Raw genomic sequence first — 27,591 nt, 5'->3', positions numbered from 1 at the left:
TACTTGTAAAATGAATTCTACTATCTGTCTCTCACCACAGTATTGTGTAGAGCATATGCCATTGTTATCATAACCAAGATTAAAATGAAATTATTTTTTAAACATTGTTAGTTGCTGTTCCTTGTGTACTGTCAATGTTGATAAGCTTTTCTTGGGGTATCAGTGAGCCACAATTAAGGGAAACTTAAACAGAACGACGCACACATAATCCTCCAGTTCACAGACACATTTATACCATAGCATTATGTAATATCACAGTTGCAATAATTCTTTAATGTTGTGCTTGAATTTGAGCTGCAGCTACAACAGTTTTAGCTGCTAGAGAGAAGACATGTCATTCACTCCACGTTGCTACCACAGGTTACAATATAATGGTAAATATTGAGCTTTCCTCTAAGTCCATTGCTCTCATACTTGCTTTAAGCATTGTACTTTTACTCTTATGTGAAATAACTTCATGTTATAAATACTTTTTTGCATGCAGACGAATTAGTTTGTTGCACGGAAACTTTTTAATTTTTTTTCCTTCATCTGACATTCATATCACACAGTTACTTTTTCCAAAGAGTTCATATTTCAATGATGAATGCATCTTTTTTTGCTAGAGTACATTAATGCTGCTTTTTATGTTTAGCTAACCCTGTGGCAACCTACTTCTGATTTATCATAAGTTTCATTCTATGCTGATCATGTCTTCATCATATTGCAGTATTCACAGGTGAGAAGAATATATTTAATGTCATTGTTTATCTAGTAACATAAAATTACAAAAGAGAAAAAATATTTAATTGTAGTGGAGCTACTACCATTGGTGAAAAAGGCAGATTAATACTCACTTAGCTCTGCGTTCTGGCACTGAAACTCTTATCTCAAATCCATATGCAACACCAAAATCTATTGCCAGTCCAATGAGAAAACAGATAACCAAGAGGATTTTCCCTATTTTTGGCGTTTTCCAGAGAGGGTACAGTAGAAGTGGTGATAACCAGAGTAGCTGCATTGTCACTTGTAAATACCAGCTTTGACTCACACACTGAGAAATGAAAATAAAACAGTTTCAACAAACAAATACACTAAAAATAGAAATTGTAAATATTCACCTTTATATTCTCCCTGAATTTCAGGAGTGAATCAAATTACCCTGTCCATTAATACATCATTTGAAATCATCTTAAAAGATTATATTACTAAGCTGAATACTAGAACTAAAATGTAATATTACAGCTTTCAAGTGCATGTATGTTTGAGGAATTGTTTTAACACGTTGAATAGTCTTTATATGTGCCCAAAAAATATGGAAACACAGACCAACTGTGCAAGGGAAGCTACATACTTGTTAATTCTACTTTACAATTGGTATTGTAATTATTACTTTACTTTCTAATTTTTATTTTTTCACAGGCAAATTTTCACCATCTAGAGGACATATAGGCTCTACAGAAAATGTTACAAAGTTCCCTATTAGATTATGCTTTGTACTTTCTAGATCAACAGACATAATATGAAATATCATAAAATGGGAAAATACTGGTAGAGCTGGGCAATATCAATTATTTGGCCTATAGTTTGAAAGTTGAGCTCTCCCATGAAACTGCAATAATAATGGAGACCCAGTGTGTGATGTACTAATAAAGGTAACATTATTGTTTACTTGACTGAATGCCAAGAATTCGCTCAGTTTCTCACCTACAATTGACCAGTAAGTGTTGTGAGAAACAGTTTAATGCTTTTAAAAAAGTTAACAGTGAAAACTTCACTTGAAGAGCTTCACAGGCTGTATAGACAGAGGAAGTTAATATTGTTAACTGTTCATTAGTTGTATCATATGAACATTTACATAACTTTTTAAGTAATACTGTTGTGTAGTTATAGGGCCTTATATGCAAAGTTGTCTTGTTATAGGGTAATAAGGAACATGGTGAGAACGTATGTCAAGTAGCTTGGGTCCAGCGGAAGGTGCAAATCCAATTTCATTTTCCCGGAAAATGCAGGAAAGGCCACACGCCAAGGGAAAATGAGCATCAGGAGAGCTTTAGAAGATTTTGCTGTACCATACAAAACCCTTAACGATAAGATATGGAATAAATGTAAACACAAGACGGATGTGCCAACAGCTTTAAACAGCAAACAGGAGGAAATACTTGTTGAGGATTTATTGATATGTGTCAAGTGGGGTTTTCCACTGAGAAACATGGATGTAGGCAACATTGTACAGGTTACCTTAACCATGCAAAGAAAATGGAAAACACATTTAAAGTCAATCAGCCAGGATTAGAGTGGGCTCATGCATTTCTGAGAAGAAACACCAAACTGATAGTGAGAATTGGAGAGAACACAAAAAGAGTTATATCAACTGTTTAGATGCAAAACATTATATTAATCTTAGGGAAATGTTGTATGGAGTTAGTGACTCTAATATAATTAACAACACTAAAATAAAATCTTCTGATGACCCAAGACAGGTGATGATGCTTGTTAAAAGAGGTTTGAAGCATCCCGTGAGAATTTTAGACACATCTAAAACTAGTATCAGTATTATGATGGCAGCAGCTGCAGATGGAACATTGCTGCCCCCATTTACTGTTTATGAAAGTAAGCCTGTATGATTACTTGAACTGAGGGAAGTGTCGATGGAGCTGGTTACAACAGGAATATGAGTGAGTGGTTTGATCTTAACACATTTGAATCATTAATGAAAATTTTGTTGCTCTATGCCAAGAAATTGCAAGGACACAAGATTATGAATGGGGATAACTTATCCAGTTATATCTTAATAAGTGTCATCAAGATTTGTGAGGAATATGACATTAGATTTGTCTTCTTGCCTCCAAATGTGACCCACCCTTACCAGCCTCTTGGCGTGACATTCTTTTGCCCCTTAAAGATAGTACAGCAATGTATGTTAGATGAGTGGAAGAAATCCAACAGAGGAGTGATGTACAAGTCAGTATCTCATACACTGTTGAAGGAAAATTTGATGAAGATAGGTACGAATTCTGTGGCTAACATAATAACACTGGTTTTGTGTCTTTCTGTCCTGAAGAAGTGTTGCATCAGATTCCACAAAATAAGAATGATTAACACTGATAAACCCTCCTGCAATGCATTCTTTGAAGAACAACTCCAGCAAGCCTGAGTTGTTGGCCCAAATACAAGCACACCTTTCCACTATGCAAAGCACCTGACTTTACCTCTGGGGAAAGGCATTGAGGTTAAGGATTTGGTCACTTGTGATATAGAGGATACAAGGAAAGTGCAGAGTCACAAGAAGATGAAAATATGCTGGAAACAAGTAACTGAGGCTCTGAAGTGCTAGACTCATGTCACTTTTCCCTTAAAGATACCACTTCAACTTAAGTCAAAACAGGAAAGACACAGCAATTACTAAGTGTGCTATTGTTCTATTCCCAGGAAAGAAAAGAATTCAACATTTTATTGGCCAGATAATAAGAAAGACAAGTTTGGGACTCTATGAAGTTAATTTTATCTGAAAAATAAACACTGGAGCCACAACCTTTTTTGTATTCTCAAATGTTGCAAACACAATGGACATAGGAAAAGAATAAATCGTCACAGCGATGGAGCCAATACATTGCAAATGAGGGAAATTTATTTTCTCTGACACTGATATTAGGGCTATGGAGTAGGTCAAATCTGATTGTCAAGTTTAAAATGTTTGACTTTTCTTGTTCTTATAGTTAAAAGCGTAGACCTTTTTTTTTTTATTTTGTAACTACAGTAGTGTTTTAACTTTTTTAAAAGCATAATATTTTCATTGTTGTAAAAGTGTAACACTGATAATCAAGCAAAATAAACCCTGATCAGAATTATGCCATACCATGGGGTAGCACTGATCAGCAATTCCTTTCCCATAGTCATGACATGTTCGCTTGTTTCGATTTTCTATTATTATCAAACGAAAATTAATATGCTTTAACGTAAGTTTCATTCCAAGGATTCAGGTGAAAAAATTCATAAAAATTAAATAAAGTTCATTTCATTTATAAAGCAATATGTAAAATAATTCCTAGATTATATAGACAGTTCTCTTAAAAATATTCTTACTGTTACTGATCATTATTGAACTTCATAGGAGCAGAAGTTGAATTTGCAAACAGAGAAGTGTTTAAACAGAAATATTAAAATTATTATATTTGGAGAGTTTTAGAACTGTTAAAAGGGTTATATTAAAATTACTATATTCAAGGATTTTAACACCGAATGCATAGTGAATGCATTATCATAGCCAAGATAAACATTATCCCCACACCCACCACAGTAGTGCAAATTTACATGCACCACAGATGAAGAATAGATTTGATGTAACTTCGCTCATGATGCATACGATTTCAGAGAGAATGTGTCACACAGTTCACAGGCCCACTTATAGCGGGTTCCTGGGTTGGCCCCCTGGTGTACTCTGGCAAGCTAGCAAAGAAACAGTGTTATTTAATTCATTGTAAATGAGTGCTCGGCCTATTCTTTATGCTGTCTTACTGTTGTCCAGTCAGTGTGATCAGACTAAGCACAACCTGTATCTTACATGTTGCTCTATAAAATACTATGTTCCATAAATCCTGATTGAAGGAATGCATGATGAGATAAAAGAAATTATTCAGATAGTTAAGATAGACAAAAATTTTATTGTGATGGGGGATTGGAATTTGACAGTAGCAAAAGGAAGATAAGGAAAAATGGTAGGTGAATATGGACTGGGGGAAAGGAATGACAGAGGAAGCCAGCTGGCAGAATTTTGCAAAGAGTAACTAGTGATAACACTTGGATTAAGAATCATGAAAGAAGGCTGCATATGTGGAAGAAATGTGGAGATGTCAGAAGGTTTCAGGATGATTATGTAATGGTAAAACAGAGATTATGGAACCAGATTTTAAATTGTAAGGCACTTTCAGGGGCAGATGTGGACTCTGACCACAATTTATTGATTATGAACTGTAGATTAAAGCTGAAGAAATTGTAAAAAGGTAGGAAATTAAGGAGATGGGACATGGGTAAGTTAAAAGAATGAAAAGTCATTGAGAATTTCAGAGGGAGCATTAGGCAACAACTGAGTAGAACACGGGAAAGGAATGCAGTAGAAGACAAATGATTAGATTTGAGAGACAAAATAGAGAAGGCAGCAGTGGATCAAATAGGTAAAAAGACAAGGCCTAGAAGAAATACTTGGATATCACAGGAGATATTGAATTAAATTTGTAAAAGGAGAAAATATAAAAATTAAGTAAATGAAGCAGGCAAAAGGGAATACAAACATCTAAACAATGACATTGACAAGATGTGCAAAAGAGCTAAAGAGGAATGGCTAGAGGACAGATGTAAGGATTTAGAAGCATATTTCACTAGGGGAAAAATAGATACCACCTACACGAAAATTAAAGAAGCCTTTGAAGAAAAGAGGAGCGGTTGTATGAACACCAAGAGCTCTGATGGAAAACCAGTACTAAGCAAAAAAGGGTAAGTTTGAATGTGGAAAGAGTATACAGAGAGGCTATACAAGGGAAATAGGCTTGAAGGCAATATTATAGAAAGGGAAGAGGATGCAGGTGAGGATGAAAGGGGGGGAGGGGGGATATTATATAGTGCGAGAACCTGATAGAGCAATGAAAGACCTAAGTCAAAACGAGGGCCCTGGTGTAGATGGTAGCCTTGAGAGAGCCAGACTGACAAAATTGTTCCATTTGGGGTGCAAGATTTATGAGACAAGAAGACTGTAATAATTCCAATTACAAAGAACCCAGCTGCTCTCTGGTGTGAATATTACTGAACGATCATCATAATAAGTCATGGTTACAATATACTAACATGACTTACTCGAGAATGGAAAAACTAATAGAAGCTGACCTCAAGGAAGATCAGTTTGGATTCTGAAGAAATGTAGGAACATATGAGGCGGTACAGACCCTACAACTTCTCTTAGAACAGTCAAGGAAAAGCATACCTTCATTTACAGAACTTGTAGACTTAGATGAGGAAGATTTTGACATTGTTGACTGGAATACTCTCTCTGAAGTTTTGAAAGCAGCAGGGGTAAAATACAGGGGGTGAAAGGTTATTTACAACTTGTACAGAAACTAGATGGCATTTATAAGAGTCAAGGGGCATGAAAGAGAAGCAGAGGTCATGAAGGAAGTGAGACAGGGTTGAACCTATCCTCAATATTACTCAATTTTAATATCACAAGCAGTAAAGGAAACCAAAGAAAAATTTGGAGTAGGAATTAAAAATCAGTGAGAAGAAATAAAACCTTGAGATTTGCTGATGACATTGTAGTTCTTTTCAGAGACAACAAATGACTTGGAAGAGCAATTGAACAGAATGGGCAGTGTCTTGAAGTGAGGATATAAGATGAATAGCAATAAAAGCAAAACAATGATAATAGAATGTACTCGTATTAAATCAGCCAGTGCCTAGGGATTAGGTCAGGAAACAAGACACCAAAAGTATTAAATGAGTTTTGTTATTTTGGCAGCAAAATAACTCATGATGGCTGAAGTAGAGAGGATATAAAATGTAGATTGCCAATGGCAGGAAAAGAATTTCTGAAAAAGAAAAATTGGTTAACACTGAATATAAATTTAAGTCTCAGAAAGTTTTTCTGACAATATTTGTATGAAATATAGCCATGTAGGAAGTGAAAAACGTATGGTAAACAGTTTAGACAAGAAGACAATATAAGCTCTTGAGGGGAGGGGGGAGGGCTTGTGCTACAGAAGAGTGCTGAAGATTAAGAGGGTAGATCACATAACTAATGAGGAAGTACTGAATAGAATTGGGGAGAAAAGAAATTTGTTGCACAACCTAACAAGAAGAAGAGATCGGTTGGTATGACACATTCTAAGACATCAAGGGATCATCGATATAGTAACTGAGGGAAGTGTGTGTGTGTGTGGGGGGGGGGGGGGGGGTAAAAATCGTAGAATGAATCCAAGAGAATACAGTAAGCAGATTTAGAAAGATATAGGTTGCAGCAGTTATTCAGAAATGAAGAGGCTTGCACAGGATAGAATAGCATGGAGAGCTGTAGAAAACCAGTCTTCAGACTGAAGACCACAACAGTACCAACACTCAACTTCTTGGTCAATGACAAGTACAGGCAAAAAGAAATCATGATTTTGTATTAAGTTGTTTCTCACAGCTACACTTATGAGAAGAAATTAAAATATTGTTAATATTGATACCTTTATTGTCTTATCATACATAATGTGGTTTGCTTCAAAATGCTGAAAGAACATGACAATTTGCACTGCTATTTATACATAGTGTTACGTGGAGCCAGAATTATTTCTATCCCTATCTGTAGTTCCCAACATTCATAGTAGAGTGGTTCCTAAATGAAAAAAGTTTTGAATCTGCAGAGGATATGTAGAATAGGTTGAGTATCATTTGTTTGAAGTCAAATGTACATGTAATCATGTAATGTCACTTATATGCTTAAACAACTTCTCAGAAATTTCCGAGACAAAGGGAGTGGCATAAAAATATTTTAATAGAACTTAAGAAGTCTTTCAAGTATTAGAGAAGAGGTACTGTTGTCTCTTCAAAAAAAAAAGAGAATCAGTTGACAGAATACAGGTGTGTGTGCTTTGATTGAACAGATGTATTTAGAAAGCTACATAGTCAGTTCTTATTACTGTAGGATTACAGTGACTTAAAGAAAATGTGATGACAATTTCATTTATTACAACACTGACACTTACTGACTCTAGAAATAAGTCAGTAATCCACTGAATAACATTTTGAATGTGCTGCAGTCAAATTACAGCTAGAAACACAGTGCTTTAAGATTATGAAAGTTTACATCCCACCAGCAGGAAGGCTTTTAAAAATTCTAGCCCATCTGATAATACTCACAATAGAACATTGTAATAACAACAGCAGCCTTAAGGTACGTGAAAGTTTTGTTTTACAAATGTTATCAGTCAGAAACAGTATGCATTGTTTACGTTTAGCTTCAGCTTACTCCTAAAGATCTAATTTCCAAGTAGAACAGATGCCTCAAAGAAGACGATCTGTTCCTATACCCCACATATTTCACTGAAATAACGTGGACTAAGCTAAACTGCCTGCCAGACCATGATGGTCAGATGACAGCCTTACACCCTGTCAACAGGAAACTAGTGTGGCATAGATACATCACATCGACCACACAAATTACAATCATTGGAGCATTAACTGCTCTGACGAGCCACCATGTTTAATTCAATCTGCCTTTGTACTTCATGCAGTGCTCATGTGTTTCAGTCTTTATGGTAAAATGTATGTGTATATAGGAAACTTGGGAACTGTTTATTCATATATTATGATCTGTATCTAGAATCCTATATTGGTGAACCCGGACAAAAAGTTCTGCAACTTCCGCGCCGGTCATACAGAATCAACAGGTTTCACATACAATGCCATGGCTACATCACTGAACATTCTTTACAAAGACTTGGAGGCCCAGCTCTTACAACCAGGCTAACACAACCCTCTGCCTTTGGTTATTTCGCAGCTAATGGACAATGATCTATGATCTTTGATGAGGATAACCTCTACTTTAGCAACTCTACAATGACAGAGTGTTACACAGTTACCTCAAACCATGGACTTAGCTTTTATTTTGCCGGATTACGCACAACAATAAGTGAAAATTGAAGTGGATGATCTACTAAATATTGTGTCGATAGATCACTCGTACGAAGTTCAAAGGGACCGAAATTCACACACGTGCTTTGATCCTCTAAGTGCCATAACGTCAGTTACAGTAGTGTCATGTGCAATGCCACCATTTGTGCAAAACACACACATAGCCAACTATTACCAAGCTACGCCAGCCTCACCTTCCTCACAAATCAGTAACAGACATTTTTATGCCTCCAGTTCGCCAGAGCAAACCACCGGATCAGCAACACAGTTTCGCGACCACTTGGGTACGAGTGCACTCAACACAGCCTATTTACCCAGCAACATTGTACGAGGGCAGTTCAATAAGTAATGCAACACATTTTTTTTTCTGAAACAGGGGTTGTTTTATTCAGCATTGAAATACACCAGGTTATTCCCCAATCTTTTAGCTACACAACACTATTTTTCAACGTAATCTCCATTCAATGCTATGGCCTTACGCCACCTTGAAATGAGGGCCTGTATGCCTGCACAGTACCATTCCACTGGTCGATGTCGGAGCCAACGTCATACTGCATCAATAACTTCTTCATCATCTGCGTAGTGCCTCCCACGGATTGCGTCCTTCATTGGGCCGAACATATGGAAATCCGACGGTGCGAGATCGGAGCTGTAGGGTGCATGAGGAAGAACAGTCCACTGAAGTTTTGTGAGCTCCTCTTGGGTGCGAAGACTTGTGTGAAGTCTTGCGTTGTCTTGAAGAAGGAGAAGTTCGTTCAGATTTTTGTGCCTACGAACACGCTGAAGTCGTTTCTTCAATTTCTGAAGAGTAGCACAATACACTTCAGAGTTGATCGTTTGACCATGGGGAAGGACATCGAACAGAATAACCCCTTCAGCGTCCCAGATGACTGTAACCATGACTTTACTGGCTGAGGGTATGGCTTTAAACTTTTTCTTGGTAGGGGAGTGGGTGTGGCGCCACTCCATTGATTGCCGTTTTGTTTCAGGTTCGAAGTAATGAACCCATGTTTCATTGCCTGTAACAATCTTTGACAAGAAATTGTCACCCTCAGCCACATGATGAGCAAGCAGTTCCACACAGATGGTTCTCCTTTGCTCTTTATGGTGTTCGGTTAGACAACGATGGACCCAGCGGGAACAAACCTTTGAATATCCCAACTGGTGAACAATTGTGACAGCACTACCAACAGAGATGTCAAGTTGAGCACTGAGTTGTTTGATGGTGATCCGTCGATCATCTCGAACGAGTGTGTTCGCACGCTCCGCCATTGCAGGAGTCACAGCTGTGCACGGCCGGCCCGCACGCGGGAGATCAGACAGTCTTGCTTGACCTTGCGGCGATGATGACACACGCTTTGCCCAACGACTCACCATGCTTTTGTCCACTGCCAGATCACCGTAGACATTCTGCAAGCGCCTATGAATATCTGAGATGCCCTGGTTTTCCGCCAAAAGAAACTCAATCACTGCCCGTTGTTTGCAACGCACGTCCGTTACAGACGCCATTTTAACAGCTCCGTACAGCGCTGCCACCTGTCGTAAGTCAATGAAACTATACGAGACGAAGCGGGAATGTTTGAAAATATTCCACAAGAAATTTCCGGTTTTTTCAACCAAAATTGGCCGAGAAAAAAAATGTGTTGCATTACTTATTGAACTGCCCTCGTACTATGACAATGCAACAGCCAACAGGTTTCACCAGTGTTTTATGGTGCTACCATGAAGAGCACGTGGCCAGTGTACACGGGAAACTCTTGTTGTTGCCACTTTAAGCTCCAGGCCACCGCCCCACCGCCTCCCCCCCATCACCCATGGGGGCCCTCGATTCTGACCATACAACCACTCACTCTTTCCACAGTACTGTCTGCATCTGCCACGCCAGCCTTCTGCTTCATTTCGAGTTGGACAATGTCAGTACTATACCTGCACCGAGTAAGGTGGCACAGTGGTTAGCACACTGGACTCGTGTTCGGGAGGACAACGGTTCAATCCCGCATCCACCCAACCTGCAATATCCGGTCTAGTTTACGTGCCCTCATTATGTGCTGCTCACCTGTTCACTTCCATGGTACCAACCGTGCCTGCCGTATCATGTTTTCGGTTGTCTTCAGAGACATTACAACCAGCCATTGTTCTGAATGTGTGTGCTAGTAACATTTCCGCTCCAGTGATGCCGGATCCCAGCATGAACTCATGTTCAGTGGGACCGCAGGCCTTCCAAGACATGCCGCAGCCACCTTCGTCTCCACCTCCAGGCCACCTACCCAAGCTACCTCCACTATACGAAGACAATCCAGTTCCATGGCTCACACTGGTGGAGCAGCTCTTCAAGCTGCATCGAGTGACTGATGACAACTCCAATTTCCTATGTTTGGTCACACACCTTCACGAAAACTCAGATTTAATTTGTGATCTCCTACTTTTGCCTCCACCACCATCGAAGTATGAGTTCACCAAGAAAACGATTTTGGACCGACTTGCTTGCTCACCACATGAATTGATAATCAAGATTCTGTATGAGGAGCACCTGGGGGACCGCACTTGGTCACAACTTTGGCACCGCCTCAGGTTACTCATGAGTGAACACACGATGCCAGATGTCACCCTGTGGGCAGTATGGTCTGCCAAGTTACCTACCTACCTACCTACCTACAGATACACCTACTGCCACACTCTTTTGAGTCTGTCAGTTCTCGCCTATGCACCACAGATCAGCTGTATGCGCTCCTGGGCCAGAAACACCCAGCTCATCCACCATCGCTGTGTGACACTACACCTCCTGTTTACCGGCCGTCTGCAGGCAGGGGCAGGGCCCGTTCTGCTTCCAAGCCTTCTACGTCGCCAGGCAGTACTCGTTTGCTCTTTCCTCTTTCCGAGCACTGAAGAATTGCCCATGATCCATACATCCCGGTTTACGTCCCAGAACAGATCAATGAGAACAAGCCTCCCTCGCTATCACAGTCACTGCCACCGCGACATCCAGCTCATCCGCACTATTGGTACCACAAGATTTTTAGGGCTGAGGCCAAGAAGTGCAGGTTACCTTGCCAACACCCAGACGCCGACTACAGGAACTAAGTGATGCCAAGTCCTGCGGGGAACTTCACAGACTTCTCCTAACATTGCATTCCGTCCACTCATCCCCTCAGCCGAGTGGTCATTTACATGTGACAGACATTTCATCGCAGTTTGTCTACCTAATTGACAATGGCACTGACATGTCTATCATACCTCTATCGTTGGCTCCTACTGACTTTTCACCGACAAAGTCTCTCCTACGAGCTGTCAACACATCAACATTACAAACTGTTGGTTCTGTGAAAGTGATGGTGCACCTATCCCCTTCTGTGTGTTTCTCGCGGACCTTCTACATCGCCGACATCAATGAACCAATTCTCGGTATGGATTTTTTGTCCCATTACAAGCTCTCCCCGAATGTAGTCCAGTGTGCAGTGTTACACCACCTGTCTAACACTCAGATACCATTATCCGGCACCCATTCTCCTTGCTCCGGTTCCGCCGCAACATGGGATTTAGTTCGTGAGTGTTCCGCCCTCATGGGCCAGATTGTGACCTGTGTCACTAACCTACTTTCAGGATATGACTCAGCAGTGCACCTCCGCTGGGAGAACGATGAGCTGAAACAACGCATTGCTCATACTTACAATGAGCTCGTTGCAGCCTGCACCTTGCTGTTGAAACTGCAATCTGCAGTTTCTTTACCAGATCAAACTTGGTTTCCAAGCATCAGTTTCACCACTCATCAGGTTAGTTCAAAAACATTCATTGTGTGTGACAATTTGCGTTCAGTGACCTCCTCACCACCCAAGTGCTCATTATATGCAGTGCCTCGTGTTTCAAACAGTATCTCTAATAACAGTCGCTCACGCAGCACGATCATGCCCATTACACAGGTGGCTGCCCCACTTGTTGTTAATCATTCCCCCTCTCCCGCACGCCAGCCAAGCAACTTGATGGCCATCGTTGTCCCTCGCGCAATGCCAGCGCCTCTCTCGCCCGCGACGGTTGCCCAAGGCAAAGCTAACAACAGACAGTTGTTGTGCGCCTCACTCTGCACCGTGCAGCGCATGCAGCCAACTTCTACAAACAAGCACACACCATGCTCACGTAATAGGCATGTGACTTTTGTTCTGCCTTTTCCCACTCGTGCTAAGAGCTAAGCCTCATCATGCCCCACTCGTCCCAAAACTCAACATCAGAATGTTACTAAGTCTCATGTGCAGTTCTCAGTCTCTCTGATGGAGTGACACACAAGATAATTACCGTTAATGGCCCTCCTATTAGATACAAGGTTAGACGCCTCAACCCTAGTAAGCTGCATGCGGCCTGGCAGCAAATTAATAAACTTCTGAAGGCAGGCATCCAACAGCCATCAGACAGCAATTGGTCTTCACCAATTCACTTCGTCACCAAACACGATGGTTCTTTTCGAATGTGTGGTGATTACAGATGTTTAAATGCTCACACTGTCATGGACAATTACCCGGTGCCAAACATAAACGATTTCAGTCATATGTTATTGCGCGCCACTATCTTCAGTGTGATTGACTGCAAACGTGCTTATCACCAGATTCCCGTAGCACCAGAAGACATTCCAAAGACTGTGATCATCACGCCACTCAGTTTGTTTGAGTGCAACTTCGTGCCATTCGGTTTAAAATGTGCAGCACAAACGTGGCAACATTTCATTGACTAAGTCTTTTGATGATTCGAGTTCTGTTTCGCATACCTGGATGACATACTCATTTTCAGCAAATCAACTGAAGACCACGAAGATCATTTATCCCAGGTCCTCCAGACTTTGGCATCCAACGGTGTCGAGGTCAATAAAGAAAAATTCCAATTGCGCCAGTCTTTTGTGACATTTCTGGGTTATACTGTCTCCGCAGATGGACTACAGCCAGAATACAGCCTCCCAAATCCTGCGTGCAGGCTATCATGTCATTGCCACCAACAGCTACATACAAAGAACTCAGACGTTTCCTAGGTACTATAAATTACTACCGCCGGCATCCACCTTCTGCCGCTGCCATGCAGGCCCCTCTGACTGACTTGGTCTCCAGCAAACAAACTTCAGCTATTAAACCAGTCTGTTGGACTTAACCCATGCTAGAGGCTTTCAGGGCTCTTAAAACAGCTTCAGCTTATGCAGTTGTACTTGCCCACCCTGATCCGTCTGCTGATTTATTCATCACTACGGATGCCAGCGACATCGCGGTCAGGGCAGTATTACAACAGAGCAAAGGCGACACAGTTTCACCACTTCATTTCTTCTCCATAAAACTGTCTACAGCACAGAAGACATATTCCGCTTTTGATAGAGAGCTTCTGGTAATGTATGAGGCCATCAAACATTTCCACACTGACATCAAGGGCAATCCTTTCTTCATTCTTACTGATCACAAACCTCTGGCAGATGCCTTCTGCAACCCGCCAGAGGATCCTCCCCCATGACACATCCGCCACTTCGACCTGGTTTCTCAATTTACTACAGACATACGCTACATCAAAGGCACAGAGAACATCGCCGCTGATTTCCTCTTGTATTTCAAGTATCGTCGATTTATCTGACCTCGTCGCTCTACAGCTTCAGACAAGGACACTCAGGGTCTGCTCAAGAGCCTGCAGTTTTTGCTCATGTTTACCAAGGTTAAGTTCCCTAGCATTTCAGATGAAGTGTGGTGTGCCTCTTCTGCAGGCATTCTGTGGCCTTTGCTCCCGCCCATGCTGCGCCGACTGGTTTTCGACGCCTTGCATAATCTCACCCACACCGGTGTCTGTGGCACCGCTTGCCTCATCACCAAGTGTTTTGTGTGGAAAGATGTGAAACAGGACTGTCAAACATGGACACCCAGCTGCATTTCCTGTTAATGAAACAAAATAGGATGTCACACCTCTCCACCACTCGGCAAGTTTGACATCCCTAAGGGACGTTTCTGTCTTGTACATATCAACCTTAATCGGTCCTCTGCCTCTGTCAGAGCGCCACAGGTATATCCTGCCCACAATAGATCAAATGTCTCGTTGGGTGGAAGCCATCCCCTTACCCAATATCACAGCAGAAACTGTGGGCAAAGGATTCTTTTCTTCTTGGTTCACTAGATTCGGCTGCCCGTCCACTATCACAACTGACCAGGGTCGACAGTTCTAATCTGCACTTTTTACGATTCTCTGTAATCTTTGTGGTATTAAAATGATCCATACGACAGCCTACCACCTGAAAAGCAACGGGTTGGTGGAATGATGGCACTGCACCCTTAAAACTGCACTCAGGCGCCCTGACTGTCTCTGGACCGAGGCACTTCCATGGGTGTTGCTGGGCTTATGTTCTACATTTAAACCAGATTTACATGGAATGATTTCTGAATTCGTTTTCGGCAAAAACCCAGTTTTATGTGGGGAACTAATTCTCCCCCAAGATCCTTCCCCTCCTTCCCAGACTTTATCGGAAGGATGCGTGCACACTTTAGAAACACCTGGCTACACCCATCTGTCAGCCATTCCCCACCTGACATTTACGTGCTGACTGCACTCAGCACTTGCTCATATGTCATTTTCAGGGATGACTCTGTCAGACAACCCTTACAACCCCCTTACCTTGGCCCCTTCAAAGTACTCTGGAGGGGTGAGATGACGTTTGACATTATGATAAAAGATTGCCTGCACACCATTTCTCTACACAGGCTCAAACCTGCCTTTGTAGACTGCGACACCCCTCTGCCATCCCAATCAGACTGCCCGAGCACATGTTCTTTTGATGAGCCCACAAACGAGTCCGTTCAAACTATGGTTGCGTTTTCTCCATCCAACGAGTCACCACAGCAGTTTGCAGGTTCCTCAGGCATGTCATCATCATCCCCATTCACAGGTTTTGAAGACATTTCAGGAACTGGAGACATGGGCACTCCGTCCTTCATTTTGTGCTGCAACGTACCACCTGACTGCATCGACGATGTGTCAATTTTTCATTTCTTCGGACAGCTCAGTGTGCATTTGGGGGAGGCACACTCACACACCGCCTCCTCTCCCATACTGCTACCACTACTCCTGAGAAGCATCATTATCCCCCTACTGGTTTTTGGATTACAAGTTGGACTGGCAGCCGCATTGACCACACAAATTACAACCTTTGCAACATTAACTGCTCTGATGAGCCACCATGTTTAATTCAGTCTGCCTTTGTACTTCATGCAGTGTTCATGTGTATCAGTCTTTACGGTAAAATATATGTGTATATAGGAAACTTGGGAACTGTTTATTACATATACACTCCTGGAAATGGAAAAAAGAACACATTGACACCGGTGTGTCTGACCCACCATACTTGCTCCTGACACTGCGAGAGGGCTGTACAAGCAATGATCACACGCACGGCGCAGCGGACACACCAGGAACCGTGGTGTTGGCCGTCAAATGGCGCTAGCTGCGCAGCATTTGTGCACCGCCGCCATCAGTGTCAGCCAGTTTGCCGTGGCATACGGAGCTCCATCGCAGTCTTTAACACTGGTAGCATGCTGCGACAGCGTGGACGTGAACCGTATGTGCAGTTGACGGACTTTGAGCGAGGGAATATAGTGGGCATGCGGGAGGCCGGGTGGACGTACCGCCGAATTGCTCAACACGTGGGGCGTGAGGTCTCCACAGTACATCGATGTTGTCGCCAGTGGTCGGCGGAAGGTGCACATGCCCGTCGACCTGGGACCGGACCGCAGCGACGCACGGATGCACGCCAAGACCGTAGGATCCTACGCAGTGTCGTAGGGGACTGCACCGCCACTTCCCAGCAAATTAGGGACACTGTGGCTCCTGGGGTATCGGCGAGGACCATTCGCAACCGTCTCCATGAAGCTGGGCTACTGTCCCGCACACCGTTAGGCCGTCTTCCGCTCACGCCCCAACATCGTGCAGCCCGCCTCCAGTGGTGTCGCGACAGGCGTGAATGGAGGGACGAATGGAGACGTGTCGTCTTCAGCGATGAGAGTCGCTTCTGCCTTGGTGCCAATGATGGTCGTATGCGTGTTTGGCGCCGTGCAGGTGAGCGCCACAATCAGGACTGCATACGACCGAGGCACACAGGGCCAACACCTGGCATCATGGTGTGGGGAGCGATCTCCTACACAGGCCGTACACCACTGGTGATCGTCGAGGGGACACTGAATAGTGCACGGTACATCCAAACCGTCATCAAACCCATCGTTCTACCATTCCTAGACAGGCAAGGGAACTTGCTGTTCCAACAGGACAATGCACGTCCGCATGTATCCCGTGCCACCCAACGTGCTCTAGAAGGTGTAAGTCAACTACCCTGGCCAGCAAGATCTCCGGATCTGCCCCCCTTTGAGCATGTTTGGGACTGGATGAAGCGTCGTCTCACGCGGTCTGCACGTCCAGCACGAACGCTGGTCCAACTGAGGCGCCAGGTGGAAATGGCATGGCAAGCCGTTCCACAGGACTACATCCAGCATCTCTACGATCGTCTCCATGGGAGAATAGCAGCCTGCATTGCTGCGAAAGGTGGATATACACTGTACTAGTGCCGACATTGTGCATGCTCTGTTGCCTGTGTCTATGTGCCTGTGGTTCTGTCAGTGTGATCATGTGATGTATCTGACCCCAGGAATGTGTCAATAAAGTTTCCCCTTCCTGGGACAATGAATTCACAGTGTTCTTATTTCAATTTCCAGGAGTGTATTACGATCCATATTCAGAGCCCTATACTAGAAAATGAACACACCCCAATTAGGTATACTAGAACAATAAATGATGAGTCTCTCAATGTGTTTAGAATCAAATTACAAGAAGAAGAGTGGGAGGAAGTTTACAGTGGAGACATAGTGGACAAAAAATTTAATTCATTTTTAAATTTATTTCTACATCACTTTGAAGCAAGTTAAAAAAAAAAAAAAAAAAAAAAAAAAAAAAAAAAAAAAAAGCAAAAGGAAAGAGTAGGTAATGGGTGGTATCAGAACACTGTATGCCAAAAAAGGAAAGTGTTAATTAGAACACAAGGTTGGTAAAAAATAAGCAGTGAATTGCACTATAAGAAATATTGCAAACATTAAATTGTGTAATCAGAAAGACCAAAGCCCTGCATTATACACATACAGTTAACAATTTAAATAATGAACTAGATTTTACTGTGAGTCTTATAGTGCTTGCTTTCATTAAGTCCCTTTCTTTAGGCAAAATCTTTCTTTTGAGGGTATGGTAACCTAATATCAGAAAACATATTGTCTCATTTTTGTGCTTTGACGTTGACCCAATGTAAGTTAAAGCTTGATATGAAGTGTTAGTGAAATTATTTTTAAAATAGATTAATTTATTAAGCAGTGTATTTTGCATAGCAAATCACCACCCTTTACTTGTGGCACAGAATGGCTTTACACATTTTGATGAGTTCCATCATTCATATTTCTTACATACCTAGTTCTTGTATGATACTAATTTCCAGTTACCAAATTCTGTATTTGCCATTTTACTATTACAATCAAGAAGGTGATTTATTGTTGCCCATTTTTCAACTTCACTATTATAAGCAGTCTAGAAAAAGATGAACAAAGGAAGTATCATTGTGGCCCTCTAATCTAATGGATCATATTAAGTTAAAAGTTGGCATCAATGATGGTAATTATCTGTGGCTGTTATGATCTGATTGTAAATGTTTTGTGATATTCCATTATAAGGAATGTTGTATGGATTAAGTTAAAAGTTTGTATTAAAGATTAAAATTTTCTGTGATTATTATTATTATAATATGATTGCAGTGTATTGAGATTGATTAAGTTAAAAGTTTGTATTAAAGGTCAAAATTTTCTATTATTATTATTATTATTATTATTTGTGATTGCAATGTACTGAGACTGTTTCAGTTTTGCAAAGAATGTTGAGATATTTACAGTGGCCTCAGCCAAATTGCCATGATCATGAAAACATGCAAAAAGTTTTGCATCACCCCAGTTCCCAGAACTCCTGAATATAGATATTGACTGTGGATATTGTATGACAGACACAGTCCCTTTGACTGTTCAGAGATGTCACTAAACCCAACCAAAGATGTAAACAAACATGCTGTGAGCACCACCTATTAGACAGAGGGTGTCCAATGGCCGATCAGTTCCAGTCATTCCACCAGGAAGGAGGTACACGGCTCATGTTGTCTGTAGTTCAACCATGCTTAGACGGCCAATACCGCAGTTCAATCATATCCACAGTGTGACTTTGTGCCAGGAAGGGCTCTCAGCAAGGGAAGTGTGCAGGCGTCTCGGAGTGAACCAAAGCGATGTTGTTTGGACATGGAGGAGATACAGAGAGACAGGAACTGTTGATGACATGCCTTGCTCAAGCCGCCCAAGGGCTACTACTGCAGTGGATGACCCCTACCTATAGATTATGGCTCAGAGGAACCCTCACACCAACGCCACGATGTTGAATAATGCTTTTCGTGCAGCCACAGGACATTGTGTTACAACTCAAACTGCGCGCAATAGGCTGCATGATGTGCAACTTCATTCCCGACATCCATGGTGAGGTCCATCTCTGCAACCATAACACTATGCAGCACCATGCAGCATGGTACAGATGGGCTCAACAAAATGCCAAATGGACTGCTTAGCACTGGCATCAAGTTTTCTTTACCAATGAGTGTCACATGTGCCTTCAACTAGACAATCGACGGAGATGTGTTTGGAGGCAACCCAGTCAGCCTGAATGCCTTAGACACACTATCCAGTGAGTGCAGCAAAGTGAATGTTCCCTGCTGTTTTGGGGTGGCATTATGTGGGGCCAATGTATGCTGCTGGTGGTCATGGAAGGTGCCGTAACAGCTGTACAATACATGAATGCCATCCGACCAATAGTGCAAACACATTGGCAGCATACTGGTGAGGCATTTGTCTTCATGGACGACAATTCGCACTCGCATCATGTAAATCTTGTGAATGACTTCCTTCTGGATAACAACATTGCTTGACTTGAGTGGCCAGCATGTTCTCCAGACATGAACCCTATTGAACATGCCTGGGATAGATTGAAAAGGGCTGTTTATGGATGATGTGACCCACCAACAACTCTGAGGGATCTATGCCACATTGCCATTGAGGAGTGGGACAATCTGGACCAACAGTGCTTTGATGAACTTGTGAATAGTGTGCCACAACGAATGCAGGCAGCCATCAATGTAAGAGGAGATGCTACTGGATATTAGAGGTACCAGTGTGTACCACAATCTGGACCACCACCTCTGAAGGTCTTGGTGTATGGTGGTACAACAAGCAATGCGTGGTTTTCATGAGCAATAAAAAGGGCGGAAATGATGTTGGTGTTGATCTCCATTTCAATTTTCTGTACAGGTTCCGTAACTTTCAGAATGGAGGTGATGCAAAACTTTTTTTGATGTATGTATATGTATGTTTTTGGTAATGACCCCTGTAGGAAGATATTGTCTGAAAGGACAGCAATGATTTCAATCTTATTTATGTGCCTGTCTAGCACTCAATGCCTGTAGTGTATGCTGCAATATTACCTTTACTCATTTTCCTTATAAATCTGCAATAATTATAATTTGGAATAATAACAGTTTTCTGGAATTTTGTTTGCTTCAATTATTATAATAATTTGGACTTTCAAATGTTACAAATACTTGGTACTTGTTTATAAATTAAAGATCTTAAATGATGATTGGTTCAATATTTTTCATAGTAAACTGGTGGAAAATGGACACCTTTAAGGAAATGAAAAGAATCATCACAGTTACATTTGGCATGGATAGAGACATTTTGTAGAACTGTGTGATAGATATAGTAGCATCCATGCACTGATCATGAAAATATCAATTTCATAATCAACAATATTACATTCCATCCTGGATTTTCCATTGTTCAATCTCATAATATATTGATTTATGAGATTCTCTCAGTGTGACTGCTTAACAATATGTCCTGGTATTTCAGCCAAGCTGGATTAATGAAAGAGTGATCTGATGTTTTGGGTATTATATTGGGATACCATAGGGACATTGTAGGTACTCCATGTCAGTGATTATGAGCACAAGTCATGCAACAGACTTAATTTTAGTGTGGTCATATTGGCATTATAACATGCTGAAGATCTGCTTTCTGGTGCTGAACATTTTCACAGTTTTGATTGAAATAAACTCACACTGCAATGTACTTCTTCAGCACACCAGTTCATAAATTGGCACATAAACAGATAAGTAAAAAAATCCATGCAATTCACACATTTATTTATATGTAAAAGCTGACTTCAGAATTTTCCTTTGTGTGAATTCACATGTGAAAGATCTGATCACAAATTTTGAAATACTAGATTTGCATATTCTACTGTTTGCAGATTATGCATGTTTCCCTTAAAGAAGAATATATATTATGTATATTTACCATAAATTAACTCTGTTTTTGAGGTTGCTAACAACTACCTGCACCGAGGAGTCAAGCATTATATTGCTCCTTCCTACGTACATCTCGCGAAGAGACCATGAGGATAAAAACAGAGAGATTAGAGCCCACACAGAGGCATACCGACAATCTTTCTTTCCATGAACAATAAGAGACAGGAATAGAAGGGAAAATTGATAGAGGTACTCAAAGTACCCTCTGCCACACACTGTCAGGTGGCTTGTGGAGTACGGATGTAGATGTAGATGTAGAACTATAACTAACAACAAAAAATTATTAGGAAACTAGTAATTTTTACCTAAGTTTTTCTGTTGCCTTAATAATAATCTTGTGTCATGTTTTTGCTTCAAGGTTTGTAGGGAATTATCATTTTCTAAGTTCAACAACGACTGAAAGCAATGGGAAACTACAGCCATAATTTTTCCTGAGGGCATGCAACTTTACTATATGATTAAATAATGATGACATTCTCTTGGGTAAAATATTCCGGAGGTAAAATAGTCCCCCATTCAGATCTCCGGGCAGGGACTACTCAAGAGGACATCGTTATTAGGGGAAAGAAAACTGACATTCTACAGATTGGAGCTTGGAATGTCAGATCCCTTATTCGGGCAGGTAGGTTAGAAAATTTAAAAAGGGAAATGGATAAGTTAAAGTTAGATATAGTGGGAATTAGCGAAGTTCGGTGGCAGGAGGAACAACACTTTTGGTCAGGTGAATACAGGGTTATAAATACAAAATCAAATAGGGGTAATGCAGGAGTAGGTTTAATAATGAATAAAAAAATAGGAGTGCGGGTAAACTACTACAAACAGCATAGTGAATGCATTTTTGTGGGCAAGATAGACATGAAGCCCACCCCTACTACAGTAGTACAAGTCTATATGCCAACTAGTTCTGCAGATGATGAAGAAATTGATGAAGTGTATGACGAGATAAAAGAAATTATTCAGGTAGTGAAGGGAGATGAAAATTTAATAGCCATGGGTGACTGGAATTCAACAGTAGGAAAAGGAAGAGAAGGAAACATAGTAGGTGAATATGGATTTGGGGTAAGAAATGAAAGAAGAAGCCACCTGGTAGAATTTTGCACAGAGGATAACTTAATCATAGCTAACACTTAGTTCAAGAATCATGAAAGAAGGTTGTATACATGGAGATACTAGAAGGTTTCAGATAGATTATATAATGGTAAGACAGAGATTTAGGAACCAGGTTTTAAATTGTAAGACATTTGCAGGGGCGGATGTGGACTCTAACCACAATCTATTGGTTATGAACTGTAGATTAAAACTGAAGAAACTGCAAAACGGTGGGAATTTAAGGAGATGGGACCTGGATAAACTGAAAGAACCAGAAGTTGTACAGAGTTTCAGGGAGAGCATAAGGGAACAATTGACAGGAATGGGGGAAAGAAATACAGTAGAAGAAGAATGGGTAGCTTTGAGGGATGAAATAGTGAAGCCAGCAGAGGATAAAGTGGGTAAAAAGACGAGGGCTAGTAGAAATCCTTGGGTAACAGAAGAGATACTGAATTTAAATGATGAAAGGAGAAAATACAAAAATGCAGTAAATGAAGGAGGCAAAAAGGAATACAAACATCTCAAAAATGGGATCAACAGGAAGTGCAAAATGGCTAAGCAGGGACGACTAGAGGACAAATGTAAGGATGTAGAGGCTTATCTCACAAGGGTAAGATAGATACTGCCTACAGGAAAATTAAAGAGATCCTTGGAGAAAAGAGAACCACTTGCATGGATATCAAGAGCTCAGATGGAAACCCAGTTCTAAGCAAAGAAGGGAAAGCAGAAAGGTGGAAGGAGTATGTTGAGGGTCTATACATGAGGATGTAGATGAAGATGAAATGGGAGATATGATACTGCGTGAAGAGTTTGACAGAGCACTGAAACACCTAAGTCGAAAGAAGGTCCCGGGAGTAGACAACATTCCATTAGAACTACTGATGGCCTTGGGAGAGCCAGTCCTGACAAAACTCTACCATCTGGTGAGCAAGATGTATTAGACAAGCAAAATACCCTCAGACTTCAAGAAGAATATAATAATTCCAATCCCAAAGAAAGCAGGTGTTGACAGATGTGAAAATTACTGAACTATTAGTTTAATAAGTCACACTGCAAAATTCTTTACAGACAAATGGAAAACTGGTAGAACCCGACCTCGGGGAAGATCAGTTTGCATTACGTAGAAATGTTGGAACACATGAGGCAATACTGACCCTACAACTTATCTTAGAAGAAAGATTAAGGAAAGGCAAACCTATGTTTCTAGCATTTGTAGACTTAGAGAAAGCTTTTGACAATGTTGACTGGAATACTCTCTTTCAAATTCTGAGGGTGGCAGGGGTAAAACACAGGGAGCGAAAGGCTATTTACAATTTGTACAGAAAGCAGATGGCAGTTATAAGAGTCGAGGGACATGAAAGGGAAGCAGTGGTTGGGAAGGGAGTGAGTCAGGGTTGTAGCCTCTCCCCAATGCTATTCAATCTGTATATTGAGCAAGCAGTAAAGGAAACAAAAGAAAAGTTCAGAGTAGGCATTAAAATCCATGGAGAAGAAATAAAAACTTTGCGGTTCGCCGATGACATTGTAATTCTGTCAGAGACAGCAAAGGACTTGGAAGAGCGGTTGAACGGAATGGACAGTGTCTTGAAAGGAGGTTACAAGATGAACATCAACAAAAGCAAAATGTGGATAATGGAATGTAGTCGAATTAAGTCAGGTGATGCTGAGGGAATTAGATTAGGAAATGAGACACTTAAAGTAGTAAAGTAGTTTTGCTATTTGGGGAGCAAAATAACTGATGATGGTTGAAGTAGAGAAGATATAAAATGTAGACTGGAAATGGCAAGGAAAGCATTCCTGAAGAAGAGAAATTTGTTAACATTGAGTATTAATTTAAGTGTCAGGAAGTCATTTCTGAAAGTATTTGTATGGAGTGTAGCCATGTATGGAAGTCAAACATGGACGATAAATAGTTTAGACAAGAAGAGAATAGAAGCTTTTGAAATGTGGTGCTACAGAAGAATGCTGAAGATTAGATGGGTAGATCACATAACTACTGAGGAGGTACTGAATAGGATTGGGGAGAAGAGGAGTTTGTGGCACAACTTGACTAGAAGAAGGTATCGGTTGGTAGGACATGTTCTGAGGCATCAAGAGATCACCAACTTGGTACTGGAGTGCAGCGTGGAGGGTAAAAATCGTAGAGGGAGACCAAGAGATGAATACACTAAGGATGTAGGCTGCAGTAGGTACTGGGAGGTGAAGAAATTTGCACAGGATAGAGTAGCATGGAGAGCTGCATCAAATCAGTCTCAGGACTGAAGACCACAACAACAACAACAACAACAACAACAACAACAACAAGTTCAACAAAGTAAAAGGTAATCAGCTGGCTTAGTTTAAAGTTATTTGTTAACTGTCCAGTAATACATTGCACCAGCCATAATGCAGCCCCACTGTGAATGCTGTTCTTGAACTCAACATGAGTTGGTTGACATTCTTAAGCAGCTGGAAATCACCCTGTCTACTGTAAAATGACTAGCAACTGATTCATATTGATGTGTTGGAAGAGCTCCCAAGAGTTATGTATCTGTGGTACTATCCCCACTTGTGGATCCTGTCTCCCCCGCAGAAAGTACAGAATCTGTCATTACTTGTTCACTTGACTGCAAGTGGCATTTCAATGGTAGACCTAGGCATTCTGTACAGGTTGGATGGGTACCAAGGAGTGAAATATGCTCACTATTTTTATATACTTGAATTTAGCATATTTCGTGGCAGTACTCACTTTTCCGTGAAATGTTTATAAGATGATATTTGACTTTTTTGTGTTGGCTTCAGTCGTCTAGTGAAAGTATGATTCCATAATGCTGTTTCGTCGACTGTGGAAATGTCCTGGTTCAATGCGTTTGCCTCATTTTTGGTGCTTCAAATACCATTTCTCCAAATGTGCTTCCTTCTTGATGTTTATATAAAGAAGTAGTAGAATAACTCATTTTTGCTGCTCACTTGCATATTATTATAATGGGGACCTGCACATTGTTCCACCGTCACACATTGAGAGTTCACTGCCATCTGAGTATGGTCAAAGACAACTCCAGTGTCAAAGCCATTTCACACAACACACAAGCTTCCACTTGTAACCAGTCTCATTTATATTCTTCATCACATCTACTAATATTAATCAATATGCTGGCACTCTCGAACATATAAGCAAATTATCATAAAATAAGGCAAATTACAATTCACAAAAAAATATTCTGACAAAAATACACTCCTGGAAATGGAAAAAAGAACACATTGACACCGGTGTGTCAGACCCACCATACTTGCTCCGGACACTGCGAGAGGGCTGTACAAGCAATGATCACACGCACGGCACAGCGGACACACCAGGAACCGCGGTGTTGGCCGTCGAATGGCGCTAGCTGCGCAGCATTTGTGCACTGCCGCCGTCAGTGTCAGCCAGTTTGCTGTGGCATACGGAGCTCCATCGCAGTCTTTAACACTGGTAGCATGCCGCGACAGCGTGGACGTGAACCGTATGTGCAGTTGACGGACTTTGAGCGAGGGCGTATAGTGGGCATGCGGGAGGCCGGGTGGACGTACCGCCGAATTGCTCAACACGTGGGGCATGAGGTCTCCACAGTACATCGATGTTGTTGCCAGTGGTCGGCAGAAGGTGCACGTGCCCGTCGACCTGGGACCGGACCGCAGCGACGCACGGATGCACGCCAAGACCGTAGGATCCTACGCAGTGCCGTAGGGGACCGCACCGCCACTTCCCAGCAAATTAGGGACACTGTGGCTCCTGGGGTATCGGCGAGGACCATTCGCAACCGTCTCCATGAAGCTGGGCTACGGTCCCGCACACCGTTAGGACATCTTCCGCTCACGCCCCAACATCGTGCAGCCCGCCTCCAGTGGTGTCGCAACAGGCGTGAATGGAGGGACGAATGGAGACGTGTCGTCTTCAGCGATGAGAGTCGCTTCTGCCTTGGTGCCAATGATGGTCGTATGCGTGTTTGGCGCCGTGCAGGTGAGCGCCACAATCAGGACTGCATACGACCGAGGCACACAGGGCCAACACCCGGCATCATGGTGTGGGGAGCGATCTCCTACACTGGCCGTATACCACTGGTGATCGTCGAGGGGACACTGAATAGTGCACGGTACATCCAAACCGTCATCGAACTCATCGTTCTACCATTCCTAGACCGGCAAGGGAACTTGCTGTTCCAACAGGACAATGCACGTCCGCATGTATCCCATGCCACCCAACATGCTCTAGAAGGTGTAAGTCAACTACCCTGGCCAGCAAGATCTCCAGATCTGTCCCCCATTGAGCATGTTTGGGACTGGATGAAGCGTCATCTCACACGGTCTGCACGTCCAGCACGAACGCTGGTCCAACTGAGGCGCCAGGTGGAAATGGCATGGCAAGCCGTTCCACAGGACTACATCCAGCATCTCTACGATAGTCTCCATGGGAGAATAGCAGCCTGCATTGCTGCGAAAGGTGGATATACACTGTACTAGTGCCGACATTGTGCATGCTCTGTTGCCTGTGTCTATGTGCCTGTGGTTCTGTCAGTGTGATCATGTGATGTATCTGACCCCAGGAATGTGTCAATAAAGTTTCCCCTTCCTGGGACAATGAATTCACGGTGTTCTTATTTCAATTTCCAGGAGTGTATAAGAAAACATTTACAACCTCTCTCATTAGATTTGGTATCGACATATCTGGTAGAAAATAACATCCCCCAGATCCATTGCAGGAGGACTCAGCATGTTATACCAATCCCACTAACCAGCAAGTTTGAGGTGCTACCTTTCACTGAAACTGAAACTGTGCCCTTGGGACTGACTTCATCTGCTTTGAGGAAACCTGTTTTGTCCCTTTTCAAGAAGAGGTAAATGCAAAATGGTAAGGTCCTATCAATCATCAGGTCAAATGTATGGTGAAAGATGGCAGCAAGGGACAGGAAAGGAAACCAGGTGCACTCACTGTGTGTGCCCTGGGGAGCCTCATTCAACATGCTGAAGAGGCTATTTCGCCAGCCAATGAGGTAACAAGGTACAACCAATTGCAGACTGTGACACATGTTGGAACAAATGATGCCTGTCATCTGGGCTCCAGCTTGGATCATTCCAGCAACTGGCAGAGAAGTTGAGAAGACCGAACTTGTGTACGGAGTTTCACAATTTGCAGCATTGTCCCCAGAACTGATTAGGGCCCCTTGTGGTAGGGCTGAACCAGACACTTTTAAGATTCTGTGACCAGATAGGCTGTGACTTCTTGGACTTGTGCCACAGGATTGAGAAACATAGGGTCAGGTGTGCACTGCACATCAGAGACTTCTACCCAGGTAACTGAGTGGTGCAGGGTGCACATCAGAGTGTTTTAGAGTAGTCAACTCTCCATCAAACCCAAAAGTATCAGTGTATGATCAAAAGAAATGCCTTCAACAGGTAAGCATATTAAAATC

At 42.0% G+C, this 27,591-nt stretch overlaps 1 protein-coding gene across 1 annotated transcript in view; it reads right to left on the bottom strand.

Annotated features, from left to right (window-relative positions):
* The window catches only part of LOC126157063 (nose resistant to fluoxetine protein 6-like), a gene marked incomplete at its 5' end in the record, with an annotated part of 297,846 nt that overhangs the window by 78,989 nt on the left and 191,266 nt on the right, over positions 1–27,591 (bottom strand). The window contains one exon of the mRNA XM_049916350.1: positions 837–1,033. Within this exon, the coding sequence (XP_049772307.1) occupies positions 837–1,033 (197 nt within the window). The remainder of the gene's footprint in view (positions 1–836; positions 1,034–27,591) is intronic.

Source organism: Schistocerca cancellata, chromosome 2 (assembly GCF_023864275.1).
Source record: "Schistocerca cancellata isolate TAMUIC-IGC-003103 chromosome 2, iqSchCanc2.1, whole genome shotgun sequence".
Classification (NCBI taxonomy): domain Eukaryota; kingdom Metazoa; phylum Arthropoda; class Insecta; order Orthoptera; family Acrididae; genus Schistocerca; species Schistocerca cancellata.
The sequence above is the reverse complement of the archived record's forward strand: the minus strand, read 5'-3'. Positions and strand labels throughout refer to the sequence as shown.